The sequence below is a fragment of the Herpailurus yagouaroundi genome, unplaced genomic scaffold (genome assembly GCF_014898765.1).
Source record: "Herpailurus yagouaroundi ecotype Mexico unplaced genomic scaffold, PumYag 164, whole genome shotgun sequence".
NCBI lineage: Eukaryota > Metazoa > Chordata > Mammalia > Carnivora > Felidae > Herpailurus > Herpailurus yagouaroundi.
The window spans coordinates 31,874,926-31,893,911 of NW_024412405.1; the positions used below are offsets into that span (position 1 = coordinate 31,874,926).

Sequence of the window (18,986 nt, forward strand, 5' to 3'; positions counted from 1 at the left end):
ATTCATATACCATATTAAATAATTTAAAATCAGTATGTTGATATGATACTTTTATATTCTCTTTATATTCTTTCCCAGCATATCATTATAAGAAATTTTATAGGAAAGACAAATTTTTATAAGAAAACAAAATATACACAGAAATATACCCACACTTGCATAGGAAAAAAGCTAGAAAGGTAAATACCAAAATCTTAGTAGTGTTTTAGTTCCTGAAAAGTAAGTTTACAGGTGATTTTGTATTTTGTTCTTTACAGTGTTTTTTAAATAATCTAAGAGTTATGTTTTAAAACTTAGGCCATTGTTTCTTAAAAAAATAATAAAGACTAGTTCTAAGTCATTTAAACGTTACCTTTGCTTTTTAAAAAATATTTTTATTTTAATTGGATAGAGCAATCCCTTTCAGGTACTGTGCTGTTTTCATTATGTTAGGGCAGTGGTTCTCAAAGTGGTCTCAAAGGGACCAGGATCACTGGGCACTTATTACAATAGCCTGTTCTCAAACCCACGTCAGACCTACTGAATCAGAAATTCAGGGAGCAGAGCCCAGCAAACTGTTTGAACAAGCTTACCAGGTAATTCTGTGTGTGCTAAAGTGTGAGAACTGCTCCAGGGACCTTCTACATCAGAATACCTGGGCCTGGGTCACAATTTCTGCATTCTGCTTAAGGAGCTACAGAGAATAGTTTGTCTTGTTTTGTCTTCACAAGGAGGAGGAATGCCAGATAAATTTTTAGTGTTCCAACTGCCACACATACCTGTGGGTTTTTTTTCCTTAGCCTTTGCTTAGTACTTTTTAGATACTAACAGTTTAGTGATATTAGTAATTATACTCATTAGTAATTGTCTTTTACTTGTGTTGAAATTTCAGAACTTCAGGATTAGATTATAATGAATTATTTTACTTGATTCATCTGTCCCATCCTATTTATCAAGTTTGTGTTATTTCAAAGTTGATCAGAATTTTAGAACCTAGTTCTTACATTAAAACTTGGCTCAGGGGCGCCTGGTTGGCTCAGTCGGTTAAGCATCCGACTTCAGCTCAGGTCATGATCTCGCGGGTTCGTGAGTTCAGGCCTCATGTTGGGCTCTGTGCTGACAGCTTGGAGCCTGAAGCCTGCTTCGGATTCTGTGTCTCCCTCTCTCTTTGCCCCTCCCCCGCTCAGGCTCTGTCTCTGTCTCAGAAGTAAATAAACACTAAAAAAAAAAAAAACTAAAACAAAAACAAAAAAACTTGGCTCAGACTCAGGCCTATTGATGTAATTTAGCTGCTGTTTATAACATAGTCTTCTATAATGGAATATGCTATTAAAACCTGAAAGAGCAGCGTTATTACTGCATTTTTATTATTTTAGAACTTTGTCTTTATATTTTTTATATTATTCTTTTAGATGATATTTTTCTTAAATGTATTATTCTTAGGTACCAGTATATTCATTTGCTTTTGTTTCAGTGACATTTGTGACAATTTTTAAAGCTTTTTAGTTTATACAGGGTGGATTGATAATTAAAATTTTCTGAGTCTTATTTTAACTTTATAGGTGAGATGCTCGTCCATGGAATTTTTAAGGAGAACTCTAATTCATCAGAAGAACTACTGGGTGGTTGTGTCAGTGATCTTATCTTTATATTCCTTCTCAGTGCTCTATTGTAGGGAAAACTAAGCTCAAATAATGTTGGATATTTTTCCTTCTTTCTTCTCCCCTAAATGTCATCAAACTTTCAAAATTGTGAGCTGTGGATGGGGTGAGCTTATGTCCTGGCTTGCCTGGCAGTCCCATTTTGTGCTGACTGTCCAGGCCCTCTTAACTCTCTGTAGAGTTTCACTTTGATAACGGGTTATGTGGTTAGCAAGGCTGTATAGCATGGCAGTTCAGAGTATACATTCTGATGTTAGGCTTTGGTTCAGATCCTGGCTTCTTAAGTTTTGCTGGGGATAGATAACCCTGGAGTTTAATCACTCTGAACCTTCACTTCCTTACCTTTAAAATGAGGGTGACAACTGTACATACCTGAGTAGGGATGTTAATGAAGATTAAATGATATACATGAAAATACCTTACATAGACTAAGCCCAAAGTAAGTGTTTGATAATGATGATAATGGTAATGATAATGATGATGCTAGTGGAGTTGGGCTATTTAGTGGACTTGTATTTTCTTTGGATTTGATTCTTTTTGCCCTGGCCTTGACTTGATTGCTTTTCTCACGACATTGGGATGCTAATCGCAAAACTTTGGTTATTATTAACAAAACCCCCACAGCTTCTGTAGAAGAAAACAGATTCCATTTTGATAAGGAAGAAAAATTAGTTTGTCATAGTTACAAGTTGGAATGTAAAAACAAATCTATTATAGTTAGTCTAATTTCAGAGTAATTGAGTTGGGGTTGCTATTGATTTTTAAGCCCCTAAAACTATTAAGTTTTCTTGATTTGACATATTAAATCCAATATTAGCTGACCTTTCAATGTTATATGAAAGTCCCTTTTTAAATTAAAATGTATAAAGCCTCTCTCTTTACTCCTTTTTTCTGTTCCCTACCCCCATTTCCCCCCCACATCTATGAACCTTTGTAGTAGTACTTCTACTACTTTTATTAGGTGTCAGCTTATGCATAATTATCTTGTACCCTGAAACTCCGTGCATGCGCATCCTTAAGGTTTGCTGGCTACCCCCTTCAGTGTGCTTAATTTTGTCATAGCACACGGTCATAATTTCTTCTTGAGCTGAGCATAAACTCTTACCTGCTTAAAGCAGAGATAGTATCTTGTTTTTCCAAGAGTTCCCAGGACTTAGTGTGGTGCATGAAATTGTTCAGTACTAGTATGTCTTTGTTGACTAATTGAAAACATTTCAGGGAGTTCTCATCACCTTTACAATAAAGTTTCATGGTAGAAAAAGACTTTAATTATTATATGTATCTCCAAACTCATTTCCCACCATTTTCTGCTTCATAACTCTATATTCCATCCATTTCAGCTAGGTGTGTTTTTAATGACTGTACAATATTGTTTAATCTCTGAATGCTTTTACAAATCCTGTTTCTTTTGCCTGAAATGTCCTGTCTTCCTTCTCTCTTGGCAAACTTGTTCTCATTCTTTCATCCAAGTTGAGTGATCACTTTTCATCCTTCAGTATGTGTATGGATTTCCTTTATCAAACATATTCTTCGTTTTTATTTCTTTCTTCCCTAATGGACTGAATTCTGAGATCTCTTTGTCATGATATTCATGATACATGATACCTGGTATCTATTACATTAAAGATAAAAAAATGGCAAATAAGTGAATGACTGAACTATGGTTATACAAAAAATTATTTTAGTCCATGGGACATAAGAGTATTTTAGAACCTGGCAGTCTGGTATTATAAACAGTGATTTAAATTGAGCTCAAATGGTATACTTTCTGGTGTGATTGCCCGTGAGCCTTCTAAATTTTTATATGAAAAGATTCTAAAAAGATTGAATTTAGTGAGAAGCTCAAAAACTATGAATATTATGGATGTAATATTCTTATGGGAAGACAAATATCCCAAGCAAATCATAGAATTCAAAAAAAGGTAATATAACTTAATATTACTGTTATTTTGATATTTATAATTCATTTGGGTAGTTGGAAAGTGTGTTAATGCTTTTTAGAGTGATTTATATTCTTTGCTTTAGTAAATTAATTGAAAATGAATGCTTATCGAAGAAATAAGACATTTTGTTCATATTTGTATAATCTTAGCTTGAAAATAATTGCTACTGCATTACTAGAAAATAATATTTAATTTTTCTATTAACTTTAAATTAGCATATTTCTACCTATAGTGATCATAGAATATGTTATTCTTGGTTTTTCATAGAATTGGTGCTGCTTGCATTTTTATCTGTATCTTGAGACATAATTAAAATTTATTTTTCCTACCCATTTTTTAATATTTGATGAAGGGTGCTTTGGTGTCGAATTTTATAATAGGGCAATAGTTTTATATTGTTCCGTTGCTAGAAAAAATAATTATAGCTGAAGAGATACAGAGAATCAAGAAAAAACTGGCTTTAATTAAAAACATTCAGTGCTTATATACTGTCAGTTCCTTTTTCATATACTGGTAACTTCTTAACGGTCAAATGTAGAGTATTTTGGAATTTGCAGGCATTTTTGATGTTGCTCAAACTCAAAGAATGTGTAGTTCTATAAGAACTAAAATTTTAAGATATAATTTAAAGTTTTCCATTCTTTTCAAGGTAATGATAATAAGGAAAAACAAATTTTAAATTTTATTAAAATTAATTTTGCTATTGGTTATTTTCTTGGATATAAGTGGAAATAACTATAATCTGTATGAATGTGCATTTGTATATGTGTATTTGTGTACATAGTGGAACTTCAGAAAGAAATTACTTTATCAGAGAATGGTTAGTGTTCCAAAATGTTACTTGGGTTAGCTTCCCCTCTTCAGCATCAATATGAAGCTCAGCTTATCCTTGTTTCTGATTTTGTGTATGTGGTTAACAGAAGTCACATATAGTTAGATTTATTCTTTTTAGAAGATTATATATATCTTCTATAATGCTGACTTCATAAAGTAGTGATTTTATACACACACACACACACACACACACGCACACACACAAATGTGTGTCCGTATGTGTATATGTACATATCAGATCATACTAATTTTTGGTTTTTTGGTTTGGTTTTGTTTTTTGCTTTCTTGATTTCTTACCTCTATGACAGAATGTATTAAGTCGATAACATTTTTCTTGGTTTTGTAGGAAGACTGATGTGGATTTTAAATCTTGAAGACTGTTAAAATTTAATCTTTTAAAAATTAGTTGGCTTTGTATTTTAATTGGAGAAATGTTTGTTTTCAATGAATGTTTGGTTTACTAAGTTTGAATATATATGATATTAAAAGTATTTATAAGATAATTTGATTTATTTTAATTGAACTTTCTGATTATATACTTGAGACTTAGGAGCTACATGATACTTTTATGAATATAAAAGATAGAAATTATACTTTATCAACTGTATTTCAGATGTTAAAACTTGTGTGTGGAATGGTGAATAGGTTATTATTGGGGGTGGAAGAAGTTAACGTGGGGGAATTGGGAGACAAGTATAATGTCTAAAACAGTAAAGAATAAATTTCCATACTTTTACTTTGAATTATTTTTGTTCATTGTAGTGTTTTCATTTTGTGAGCTTTTCTATGCACATACAAAATGTTTCTCCTCAGGCCCCCTTGTATTTGCTGGTCCTATTTTTATGAACCATCGAGAACAGGCTCTAGCCAGACTCAGATCCCATCCAGCTCAGCTAAAGCATAAACGGGACAAGCACAAAGGTATTTGGTCTTCCTTATCAATTAGGTGGGATACTTCCCCCGTTTCCTCCACTCATTTGAATTTTGTCTCTGGGAAAATGCACAAACCTAATTCTTCTACTTTGCTTCTATCATTATATAGCCTGAGGAGAAAGAACATGCTGAAAGTTGTACTGTTTGTCAATGACTGTCAATCTTATTTCTTTTTATTTGTTAACTTTAATAAAGAAGACATTTTATGGTGTATCTTTTTCTTTCCCATTTCTTTTCAAATTTCATAAAGTTAAGGGAAAGTGGAAAAATAATGATTTCTTTCTATTTTTTATCCTTTATTATCTGCTCTTAGATGACTGCTATCTGACATTTTATAGTCCTTTCCTTAAAAATGCAGTGTGCTTTAGAATTAACAAAATTACTAAATTCAGTGTATAAAGTGATAGAGTTGACTGCTATTAAGCTTTTCCATTGTTTTAACATTAAAGTTTATATTCACAATGCACACAAAAATGATGATACATGTAAGCATAGGCTGAGTTATGTAGGCCTGTTCTAGTCCTTGAAAACTATCAGAAATCTAATAAACAAGTCTGTGAGTGACTAGGAATCTATTTCTGTGTAATTCTTTGAGAGCTCGTCATTCTGCATTAATTAGAAATATTTTTTTAAAAGCTTATTTTTGTTTAAACTACAGCTATGGGTCTTTTAAACTACAAGGTCAGGAAAGAATTTAATGAGAGAGTTTATAAATTTATGTATAAATTCTGCCTTGAATCATGGCATGTGACAAATATAACTAATAGTTGCTGTTTTCTTAAATGCCCAAGATATACCCTGCAAAATAGAAGAGAAAGTTTTAAAAACATGCGATCCATATAGACAAATTACTCTGTTTTGTGTCTTGTTTTTTCCTTTGCTACAAAACAATTATAGACTAATTTTATTTTTAAACTTTCACATGCAATATATTATAATTCACTTTATTTACATTTGCCTCTCTTGGTTTATCAGTTTGCCACTCAAAGCAAAACCACCAAACAAAACAAACAAAACCCCTGTTGTTAGCCAAAGCACAGGTAGAGCACTATTTAAGATACATTCTACAGAAACTAAAATTGAGAATATTTTAAATCTAATGTGATTAACCATAGTAAAATTTGTGATTGCTTTATTTACTGAGTGCTCTAATAATGCCATAAATATTTACATCAATGGAACGCTATTTACCATGTACTTACTATGTAAACTATCTTATTGCCAGAGTCTCTGATCTCATATTTTATACTACACCACTATTGGAATGGATTTTCTCCGTGTCTTTTTTTTTTTTTAACCCCCAGTTGTTGGAAAGTGCAATTTTTCCAGCACTTTACCTGAAGTTAAATGTTCACATTTCATGAAACAGTTTAAAACTTTTTCAGCTCCATGTTGCTATCTTATGGCCAAACATCTTTATTTTGCAGAATTTGAAGATGAAATGCCAAATGAAGACTAGGGTTACAAATTCAAAACAGACTTATTCAATGTCTCATTGATTAACTATACAAATTACTCAACAATAGTTCCATCTTAACTGCTGCAGGTTTATTTTATAACCAGACTGCATATTTGTAGCAACCTCTTCAGAAGGATCTACTTGTAGTATTACAGTATACAGCCAGTTGTGTGTATGCATATGTTTTTTATCAGGTTTTATGGTTTTATAACTGAAACAGTTTCATCTCTTTACCACCAAAATGAATTTAAAGTGTAAGTAAGTAATGTCAAATGGTGCTGTTTTATGTAGAGTATTGATTTACCACTGACTCATTCCTGTACACCCACAAATTCTCCCTTCCTTTGTCCCATTAGTCCCACTGTCCCTGTCATTTAATCACCTCACCATACACTGCTTTTACTCTTGCTATATAGAACCACAGTCACAGTCTTTTAATAAGTATATTTTTCTCTTTTTCCTTACCCTGTTTGTCTTCCACAGAGAAATTCACTATATTAATTGCTGTGTCCTAGCTTACCTTTAAATACATTGGTGGTACAAACTATAGGATGGTAATAGGTAAAATTGCCTAGACTATGACTTTTTTATGGGCGTGTGGAGGTTAACAACTGCGGATTCATTGTTAACAGGAATGAGTTCTAAGATGGAAAGTTGGAGAGCTTCTGCCTGATTGAAAGGAATTCAGAGAAGGTTACAGAATCCATCCTGTTCCAGGGAAATTTTGATTAGAGTCAAACTAGAGTATATGAGGCTTGTTGTATGTTAGTAAGTCTAACATATGATCCATAAAACAGAGTAATTTGTTTCTATATGATCATATTTCAAACAGATACCTGGATTAACATTTGTTTCAGCTCTTTAGTCCCTTACGTAGAAAAACATTGTTTTGTAGTACTCCTCGTTAGGAACATCTGAATTATTCTGGAGATCAGTCTTGAAATCTGGCTTGAAGTGACCAGTGTGAAAATCCAAAGGCTCGCTGATAAACATCTGTGTGTATTTTACACCTATTTTCTGTTTAGAAAGGCATGGTGTAACCCTTGTAACTTTTGAATCAGGCCTCAGTTTTAATCCCAGATTTGTCATTAATTAGGATATATGGCTGTTCATAAATTTTATAATCGCTTTGGCTTTAGTTTTCCTTATTTAAAAATAGGATTGATAATTCCTGATTTTATATACGTTTGTATATACATATATATTCCTTGCCATTAGAAATCCTCCATGAATACTAGCTTTAATTCTTTGAATTGAATTCTTTGCTTTCTCTTTTAGAATTATCCAAAAGGCACAGATTTGAGATTTGTTAATTATGTAATTAATTAGTTGATTTTTATAAAAGATTGAAGATGTCAGCCATTTGGTGGTGGTAAAACACATGAGCCTTATTTTCGATCAAACTCCAAAACTGCTCTACTGTTTATTACTTTTGATTGGTTACTTAACCCTTCTAAGCCTTGGTTTTCCCAGCTGTAAAGTGGAGTGACAATACGGATATCATTGGATTCTTGTATTGATTTTTAAAAAGCAACAATAGTAAATATTGATTGAGCACTTTTTATATATTATTTCACTTAATCCTCATAAGGACCTTGTGAGGTAATGTATCATTATTGCTTTTTTTATAGATGGGAAAGCTAAGACTTAAAGAAGGCCCAGTGTCCTGTTGTCCTCATACTAGCAAATAGTACAGCCAGGATTCCAGTCGAAGTCTCTTAGGCTTCATTGCCCAAAAGTACTTCTCCACTGTGCTATTTAAATTTTCAGTGTTTAAGCACAGAGCAAGTGGATAGCAAATTGTAGTTGATAACTGCTTTGATGTTTAATTTTAGTGATTTTGCTCAAAGTACTCACAGTATTCTGTGATACATTTTGTGATATGCATGGCTCTAAGATTACCCAAAAAAGTGGAGATTAAATAAAGATTAAAATTAAGAGTTAAAGTCCTTTAATTCCTGAATCTCCTTTTCTCTATGTATGTGCACAAATATGCGTAAATAGTGTAGTGTGTGTGTGTGTGTGTGTGTGTATGTATATATATATATACATATATGTGTATATATATATATATATTACTTTAGATACATACCTGTCCAAACTTTATAGCTATTATAGTTTCAATATCACATATCTATGAACACACTCATATTAGGGGAAAATGCAGATATGCTTCTCTCTAAATGGCCAATTATAAGAATATTCAGACCTAATTATTTTCCTACAAATGTGAGGTTAATTTTATTGCTGCTTATTAACACTTTACTAAATAAGGAGCTTGAGCAGAATTAATCTTGCTGAATTTCACTTGCTGATTCTTGAATTGACACTGAATTTTTGGCTACTCATCAGGTACCTTTTTTTTCTTTGATAACCTATAAATTTCTAAATTATTAGAAGCATATTTAATTTTTTTGACTGACATCAAATACCAGATGCAGATATATATTTTAAAAATTCTGCCACTACTGCTGATAATGATCAAGAACTTCATCTCTGTTTTTTTACTTGTGATGTTTTCGCCATCTGTAATAATTGAGATTATTTTCAATAGTTAGATACAGGTTTGTTTAGATAAACTTGAACAAAATGTTTCTGGTATTTTTTTTACCTTTAAATAACAACTACTACTCTTTTAATCACTGTGATTTTAATCAGTAAATTACTAGGCTTTTTTTTCCCTCCTTCCCTGATGCTATGCGTCTATAATGGAATTTGTGTCTATATTAATCTCTGACTCAAGGGAGAGGGCAAAATGCTAAACTCAAAGGCAGAATCTTCTAATTAAGCATCAATACATCTATATAAAGTAGAATGACACTTGTAATATTGAATTTAGTTAAGTCTGGCAAAATCATATGAACACAGTTTGTTTTCTCTATTAAATTAGATTTGGTTTTAATAATTAGATATTTTTAACCAATTGAGATAAAGCAATAAAATTTCTATACATCTGTTATCTTACTTAAATTGGTTTTTAGAAGATACTTACTCCTTTTGTTTAGGCCCTGTCTTTCCTGTCTTTCTAAGATGAGGAGTCTCTGAACTAAGATTGTATTCCATTTTGGACAGAGTGAAAAAAATGTTGTGGTTTTTTTTTTTTTTCTTTTTAGCCCATTCTTTCAGATTTGATTTGGCAAACCCACATTAGATAATTTAGCAAAAGAGGAATCACATTCTTTATCCTATTATAGTAAAACCTCTCACTAATTCAGAATTTATTATACTTCAGATGCAGTATTTGTTATCTTCTTTGAGTAAAAAATTCAAAATAATTTCTTCCTCTGAATTTTCAGGGTCATACTTATAAGGGGAAACCTGTCTAAAATCACTAGCTTTTCAAACCAAGGGCTCAAGAAATGAAGGATTCCTTCAGCGTGCCTTCAGCCTCTGGGTCCAGCAATTAATTCTTGTATGTTAAAGGACTTTTATGTTTATGGTACATTTTTATGTAATATAGGCCTATTTTGAATTATAATGTAGGTAACCACATTTTATTTATTGTAGCCTTTAGTTTCATCCATAATCTGTACTGCTTGAAAGTATTAAAACTGAATTTTTACCCAAATATTCTATGATTAAGACCTTTTTAGTAAGTCATCTGAGCCAACCCATTCTGTGTTATTCCGAATTAGTGAGGTTTTACTGTCCTAGTGTTATAAAGAGTTTAAAGCTTTTTGAAATGATAGAAAGTTGTTTAGTTATAAAAAGAGAAGTCATAATTTAGGCTAATCTTGTCTTAACTGGATTATTACTAAAAGTTAGAAATATTAGATTAAAAAGAAAGGATAACATTGAATATAAAATGGTTTGATGTTATTCTGTCTGGCATTTTAAAGTGGTCAATAAAAATTCAGATTTAGTTAAAAATGTGGGTCTGTGGATCCACATGTGTATCTGCATATTATACACACTTGTTTAATGTTGCTATACCACAAGAGAGTGGTTTAGACTTATCAGCCTTTTGAAATTCCTTCCAGAACTAGATGTATTCCGTGTACAAGGAATTTGAATCTTGATGATATAGAGGTCATATTTTAGTGATGTGTAGTCTTAGATTAGGAAAAACAGAATTGCCTCCCTTCTTTACACATTCCAAACTAAAGTTTTATATTCTGGAATGTGGTTTTTATTTTATGGTCAGAATGCCAGAATATTCAAAGTCAAATGTAAAAACTAGGTGGAGAGAAGAAGGCCTGAAGCAAGTTTAGGGGAGGAAATTAGATAAAGAAGGGAGGAGGACAGAAGAAATGAAACAGAAAGGTTTGGGTGAGAGTGGCATTGGGGGCCAGAAGAAGACCACAAAGTAGAATGGCTGAGGGGCAAAGTGGGGCAGGAAAGATGAATAAGAGTCAGCCATTAGATTACAGTATATTGGATAAAGCTTGTTGGTCTTTATAAATTTTTTAAAGTTCAATTGAGTCTGTAGCAGTACTGATGGACAGGTTAGCCTTCTAAGATGTTTGGGAAATATAAGTCATTTGCAAGTTGACTAGGAATATTTTTTTAAATGGCTAGTACTAACACTATCACTGTTTAAAATAATTGCTAAATGACTTTGCATGCAGTTATTTTTAAGCAAACTAAAATTTCCCATGTAAACTATTTAGAATTTTGTTATGTGTGTAATTTTATGACCCATTTACATTGCATAACTGACTAGCTTAATAGGTTTTATCCATAACTAGATCTTATCTCTGTTTTTATTGATTTAGTGATATTTGCAAACAGAAGTATGTAGTATATCTTTTCAAAATTGCTTCTTTGCAGGTAGATTCTTGATCTATCCCTTCTAACAGCTGCAGATTCTTCTTGCTTGTTTCTCTTAACATTTTTCACTTGTTCTTCCATAGTAAACTGATTTAAAATCTTATTTTGAAGATGAATAATGGCTTAATTACAAATTATAACACTTACAGATGGAAGTGGAGAACGAGGAGAAAAGGATGCAAGCAAAATCACAACATATCCTCCAGGCTCCGTGCGATTTGACTGTGAGCTCCGGGCGGTACAAGTCAGCTGTGGATTTCATCATTCAGGTAGCAGCTGGAACTTTAGGGTATAAATGCATTTTTACAATTGTGCCAAGTAACTTATTTGCTTAGTTTTGACAAATGTAGTCTATTAAGTGTGTGTTAAAAGCAGTAGTTTGGCAGTTTCTCTCAAATCTATAAAAACTTTGTATTTATTACAGACTCTCTTTTAAAATCTATCTTCTGATGGACTTGTGTTATAATTCAATTAATGAAACTCCTGAAGATGAAATAATCTCTAAAATCTCTCTGGACTCTAGGAGCCTGTGTTTTTTATAACCTAATCCCATGTTTTGTTACTGTTCGATGAAAAATGTGTATCAACAAATTTCTTTATTTTTTTAAAATGTAGAAAATCATTAAATTCTTAGTCAATTATTGACATGTGACCTGTATTGCCTAGATTGTACTATTCAACCTTAATAAAAATAAAAAATGTTAAATTATTTCTTTGGTACTAAATATATTTCCTTATTTGATAAGGCATTGACAGATACTAAAGTTCTGACATTTCATTGATGTTGTGCATGATTGTACAAAGCTCAAATTCATCTGCTACCTATAATCATCCTAGATGTAAGAGAACAATATTTTCTGTGGAATTTTCTACTCATTATTAAAAAGGTTTTTACAGTTGGTCCAAACCTATTCCTTATTAAATATTAATGTTATTAAAGGGCCTTTATAAAAATTTTAAATGTTTTAAGAAAAACATTATGCATTTTTATAACCTACAAAAATATTTTACAGAACTAAAATTATGTTATCTTACTAAATATAAATTGTGATTCAGTTATCCATTTTTTTAAAGTTTTTACTTTAATCACATGGTGCTCACATGACAAGTGCACCTCTTAACCCCCATCACCTATTTCACCCATCCTTCCACCCACCTCTCCTCTGGTAGCTATCAGTTTGTTCTCTGGAGTTAAGAGTCTGTTTCTTGATTTCTCTCTCTCTCATTTCCCTTTGTTCATTTGTTTCTTAAATTCCACATGTGAGTGAAATCATATGGTATTTGTCTTTCTCTGACTGACTTATTTCGCTTAGCATTATACTCTTTAGCTCCATCCACGTTGTTGCAAATGGCAAGATTTCATTCTTTTTTATGGCTGAGTAATATTCCATTATATATGTATAGCACATATTCTTTATTCATCAGTTGATGTCAATTACCCATTTTTAATAGCTTTCTATTTTACTGAATATTATACTGCTTTCAGTATTGTGATAAAAATATAAAATGCATATAATGAAAAAACATAAAGCTCTGTATATTGGTTTCAGTGGTTTTAATGGAAAATGGAGATGTCTACACATTTGGATATGGGCAGCACGGGCAGCTAGGACATGGAGATGTCAATTCCAGGTACTCTTTTTGTTTGAAGATACGTTTTTTTTTAACTTTTCTTTTTTCTTTCTAAATATATATCTCTACACTTGAAATAGTATTTTTATACCACTGTTTTGCAAAATGTGGCCCATAAATTATCAGTGGATCTTGATTTTGTGGTTGAGTGCTTTTGTGGGGCTAAACGATTTTGTAGTTCCAGGAGAAAAGTTGATTTACATTTTATACATTTAAAATATCAGAGTGGCTATGATTATCACAAAATCCTAGTGTATTTTTAATAATTATTATCTTTTTAAAAGTTGTTCATGACAATAGAAAAGGCAATGAATATCCCCAAAGTGCATTTAAAAAAATAAGCAATAGATGTATTCATATTCCTTGATGTTGTCTGTTTTGAAATCTTGGTCTAATATTAACATGAAGTCATTCAAGCGTTTGAATAATTTTCAAACAAAACCTGTGGTCTCTCAGAGAAACTGCTTTGGCTTACCCAGCATAGTGAAGAACTGATTGTGGTGGAGATTACCAGATGTCACCTGATACTCATTTTTCCCTACTTCATTTGATAGTAGAGTTTTAGTTGGTGACATGACCATGCAGCTAAAGACTTCATTTGCCTACCTCCATTGCAGCAGGATATGGCCTTGTGAATTAAAGTGATTTGTGCAGCTTTGGAATCATGCTGTTAAAGGGAAGAGAGGGTACTCTTCCGTCTCTTGTTCTTCCCTCCCAGCTTGCTGCCTGGAGTCCATGTATGGTGGCAGGAGCTGGAGAAGTCATTATAGTGATCATAAATTGGAAGCCATGTATTAAGAAAAGCAGAGCTACAAGATAGAAATAGTCTCGGTTCCTGATAACATAGAACTGCCATATCAGCTCCTTACAGTAAAATAGATACTTACCTGAGAGAAATGAACTATCATGTTTAAGCCCCTATTACTTTGGCTTTCATTATAGCAGCTGAATCCGTATTCTGCTTAATATAGTGAGAGATCTTTTGGTCAAAAGTGTAGAAAATCCATCTTTATTAGTTCAGGTCTTCCAAGAAGTTGCTAAGACAGGATTAGATGTGCAAAGGGTTCATTGGGAGAAAACTCCGGTGGAGGATAAAAGGGGAAAGAGCAGAGAGAACTGTCAAACACACATATATAGGTCTGACCCCTGTGAAAGGAAAAGAGGGAAGAACGATAGAGTAGGAAGTGTCTAGATTGAAGTGCAGTTCTGAGAGAGTTTCATACAGGCATTGGGGTGTCCTCAAGCTGAGGTTGCCTTTGGAGGAGCCCCAGATTGGGCAAGAGGGCCCAGTATTATACCTTCTTCATGCTTAGACACAGGCTGGAAGCATCCCTGGGGAAGAATGGCCTCATGGAGCCAAAGGGACATCATCTGAGGCTGTCACTCAGCTGTGCTCCCTGGAGCAGGTTGTCAGAGATCTGAGTGATTCACGTACATGGCTGCCCCACCATTGAAATGAGGCTTATTGATCAAGTCTGGAGATAGATATACGGTACTTTCAGGCCAGACTTGACTTACCAATTCATTTTGCCAAAAGAACCTTCTTTCTTTTTTGAATCTTTACTCTGCCTCATTCTCCCTTGTGGTTATAAGGTATCTGCCAGAATCAACGGGACCTATATGGTTTCTCATTCACAATTAGTGAATTACACTAGTCATTAAATAAAATCCAGGATTTTCATTTTATTTCTGAAATTACTCCATTACTGTGGCAAAGATGTGATTATTGCTGTTTATATGGTAAAGCCCAGTGGTTCTTAATCCTGGCTGCACATTGGAATTACCTAGGGAACTTTAAAAATCCCATGCTTGTATCCTGCCTCTGTATTCTATACTCAGGAAGTGTGTGTTGGGAGGTGGGGGTAGGGTGGGAGGTGGATGGAGGTGGCAAGGGCAGTGCTGGATAGGATCAAGAATTTTTTCTTAAGAGCTCTCCAGATTCTAATATGTATCAGGATTAAGAACCACTGTCTATCCTTAGAGAGCAAGGTCAGATCCATTTGCAGTGCACACAAAATGGGTATGAAATGTAGTGTCCTTAGTTACTTTGATGAATGTTGTTGCTAATGAGAAGAGATGATTAAGGTATCATTGAGTTTATGGGGCGCCTGGGTGGCGCAGTCGGTTAAGCGTCCGACTTCAGCCAGGTCAGGATCTCGCGGTCCGGGAGTTTGAGCCCCGCGTCAGGCTCTGGGCTGATGGCTCAGAGCCTGGAGCCTGTTTCCGATTCTGTGTCTCCCTCTCTCTCTGCCCCTCCCCCGTTCATGCTCTGTCTCTCTCTGTCCCAAAAATAAATAAACGTTGAAAAAAAAAAAATTAAAAAAAAAAAAGGTATCATTGAGTTTAATTTCTCACTAAAAACACAAGTGTAACATATAGTTGATACTCTTGTCAAAAGATCTGTAAAACTATCACAACTTTTTTTCTTTTATTTAATTCTAGTGTAGTCAGCATAAAAACTATCACAGTCTTAATGACAAATATTGTGCTCGGAAAGACAGCAAAAGGTCTTTGGCAGAATCAGTTCATCAAGTGTCACTGGATATAGCATTTGGATATTGGACATTGGACATGATAAAATATCAGTGCCTTGCAGGGTTGAACAGTTACTATCACAGGTGTTAGAAGGCAACAGATGTTTTGCTTTATAGTTGGATGACATCACTGATATGCAGAGACTGATTCAGGGTTGTAACTTGACTGGGGAAGAACTCGGCAACTTTTCTGTTCTTTATTGGGGCTCATGACACAGAAGAAGACGGTTTGTCGTCATCATCATCATCATCATCATCGCTGTTATTGAACTGGTGTTTATTTTGTAGTCATGATATAAGCTGAGAAGGGTGCATTATAGTTAGACATGATGGACCATCAATCATGTGCAGCAGGATGGCATTTCTTCACAAGTCATACTTTATACTTGGATGCCATTCCACAGAAAATAATTGGCAAATAGCTGTATTTCATGGTCTTGACTGAGTGGGAGGGAAACAGTGAAAATCATGATTATAATCAAGTCACAGCCCTCAAGTAACTGTGAAATATGTAGAAGGAACCGCATAAGCACAAGATTCTGCTACACTACATTGAGGTGTAATGGTTGTTGAAAGAGAAGGTGTTCTTGTCAGCTTTTAAAATGAGAGGTTACCTAAAAACATTGTCTTGTAGACCTGATTTTATCAGTGAGCACCATCCCTTGATTTTCAGTGACTTGCTCAGGTGATAATATTATAGCAGTTTGCTGAGTATTTTTGAATAGCTTGAATTTATCATCTTCACAAAAATATGATAGGTTTAAGTGTTGACAAAATATCAGAGTTTCTTAAGACTTAACTCTGATGGAGTTTGCTTTCACTGCTCAATATGGTTCTTTCCCCACAGGTACATTTTCATTCCTGGCTCCATTGATTGAGTTGTAACTGGAAGGTTGTAACATGTGGTGTGGGAAGAGCTAAACTGGGTAACCCAGTGAGACAATGCCTACACACTGTGCCTGGTGTGTTAAACAGAAATTAGTCAAAACTTTCTATTGTAACCACTCTAGTTACCCTGTTTGTCTGGGCCCATGTGGGACTTGGAAGACAGGACACAATACCTGTGGTATTGATTCAGAGATGAATTAGCCACTTCTATGGAGGAACAGTCCCAGGAGGAACAGAGCCCCTGTAGCATACATGTTAACTACCACAAAGAAAACATTTATAGGTATTTAGTTGAAATAAAGTACATAGTTGGGGGTTATTTTTTAAAGTTTATAGTAATCAAGTTCTTTTAACTGGAATTTATTGTATAGCACACATTGATTATGTGTGGTTAAAGCAAAGTAAATATTGTAGTGTGCATTGTGGTAAAGATTAATAAAAATGTTATTGATAGTCTCTTTATTTAATGTGTTGTCTTGGCAGAATGACTGAGTTCATTCTCCAGTTTGGGTCCTGATTCTATCACTTGGTGCCTATATGACCATGGCCACGTTTCTTAACTTTCCTTTGTCTCAATTTCTTTCTCTGTTTAATTGGAGTAAGTACATTTCCTTCAGAAGGTTGTTGTGAGAATTCAGGAGGATAATGCCTGTCACTTAGTATAGGGCCTAGTCCATAGTAGGTGCTCAGTGCTGTTAGCTGCTGCTTTTTAAAGTGAATGTCAGAAAGTTTGTGAGAGCTTTTCTACATTCACCCCTGCCATGAGTCTACTAACCCTCTTTTTAGTTTGTTTATTTTGTTCAGTATGCTTCTAAATGTCTGAATTCTGTATTCTTTTTAAACCATTTACAGTAAACTTAAACCTGGATATTTGCGAAGAGATTATATAGTTTAGATACTTTAATTCTCTGTTTTCCAGTAGAATTTTGATCATTCTTATAGTATTTTTGAGTTTCATCTTTTTCTTGCTATCCTGACTGCATTCTGCATTAGTATATTTATTACCCAATCATAGTATCTGGAACCATTTAGACAAGGTTGAAATCTTCATCTCCTACCAACTATGTGACTGACTGCAGTTTACTAGACCTTAGTTTAAATATCCCATAGGATTGTGGAAGAATCAATTCAGTGTATGTGAAATGCCTAGTGTGCACACATGGATGCAAACATACACATGTGATTTTTCTTTTCTGTTCTTGTGTTTTCAAAACAATAAATGGGCTCACTAATATTATGGAAAGAGTTCAAAGACTATGTATTAGAAGGTCTGCTACCAGCTCTTGGGAAGATGCTTTGAGCTCTTCAGATCTACCTGTAGAGTTATTTTGATAATCAGTTATACAGTTTATGTGAAAGTGCTTTGCAAAATTGCAGATAAGTTAACAGATATAAGAACGTCCCCTTCATTCTTTGTTAGTGGACATTTCTGTTAGAGAGCACTAGTTCACCGTATAACCCTTTGAATGGACAGTTAGTTGTCTTTTTGGCAAAAGTCTCTATAGCTCAGAGTTGAAAACTATTTACCTTTCACTACTATTCTTGGCCATGTTACTCCATCCTCAAGTCAAAAAACTACCGCTCTTTTGAGGCAAGATCATTCTGTTGTACTCCCTTTTATTACCTACCGTTCAGTCATTGCCTTTCATTCACTGAAAATTTAGTATCTGGTTCACAGTGTTTTCTGTCTCTGAGTCTTGTCCCATTCATGAGTGACTTCAGTATCCGTGAGAATGGTCCCATACACTATACCTATCTTGGCACCTTGTATCTAGTAAACTTTACTTCCACATTCATGGTGGTTATTTCCAAGACCCATCTTGGATCAAGCATAGCTCCAACTCTGAATTCCTAAGTTTATAAAAAGCTCATAGTCTGATGATAGCTTTACTTTACTTGGCCTTTGACTTTATCAGTACTTCATTCCCCACTACACTCTACATTTTTACTCTCTCTGACCTTTTTTACTTTATTTTCTACCCAACTTAGAGATTGTTATGGATTCTTTTCACCTATACTCTTTACCAGCAACCTCAGTTTTTTTGCCCTCTTGGTCTTGATAATAGGGCATGGCAACACTTCCTGCATGAATCAATCTATCCATATTTTCCATATCTAACTTAGACTTCTGGAAAAAAGTAAATCACCATATATGTGCAGATTGTTAAATGATTTCCAGATTCAACCAGGTCTTCTACAATGGGCAGTAATTGTTCTGTTTTGTGGTTTGGGACTATTTGGTTTCACATCTCTTGAATTTGATGAAAGATATGGGATCTCTCTTCAGAACAGTAGGTATAAGAACATATACATAAAAGTTGGCTTATGGGGCACCTGAGTGGCTCAGTCAGTT

At 33.9% G+C, this 18,986-nt stretch overlaps 1 protein-coding gene across 15 annotated transcripts in view; it reads left to right on the forward strand.

The window, feature by feature from the left end:
- The window catches only part of MYCBP2 (MYC binding protein 2), a 290,879-nt gene that overhangs the window by 93,066 nt on the left and 178,827 nt on the right, over positions 1-18,986 (forward strand). For 12 of the 15 annotated variants that reach the window (XM_040487281.1, XM_040487282.1, XM_040487286.1 and 9 more), the window contains exons 18-20: positions 5,231-5,338; positions 11,729-11,848; positions 13,130-13,211. In XM_040487281.1, the coding sequence (XP_040343215.1) occupies positions 5,231-5,338; positions 11,729-11,848; positions 13,130-13,211 (310 nt within the window). Of the gene's footprint in view, positions 1-5,230; positions 5,339-10,108; positions 10,222-11,728; positions 11,869-13,129; positions 13,212-18,986 lie in introns of those variants that run through there. The other 3 variants (XM_040487295.1, XM_040487294.1, XM_040487287.1) reach the window with 3 other exon arrangements.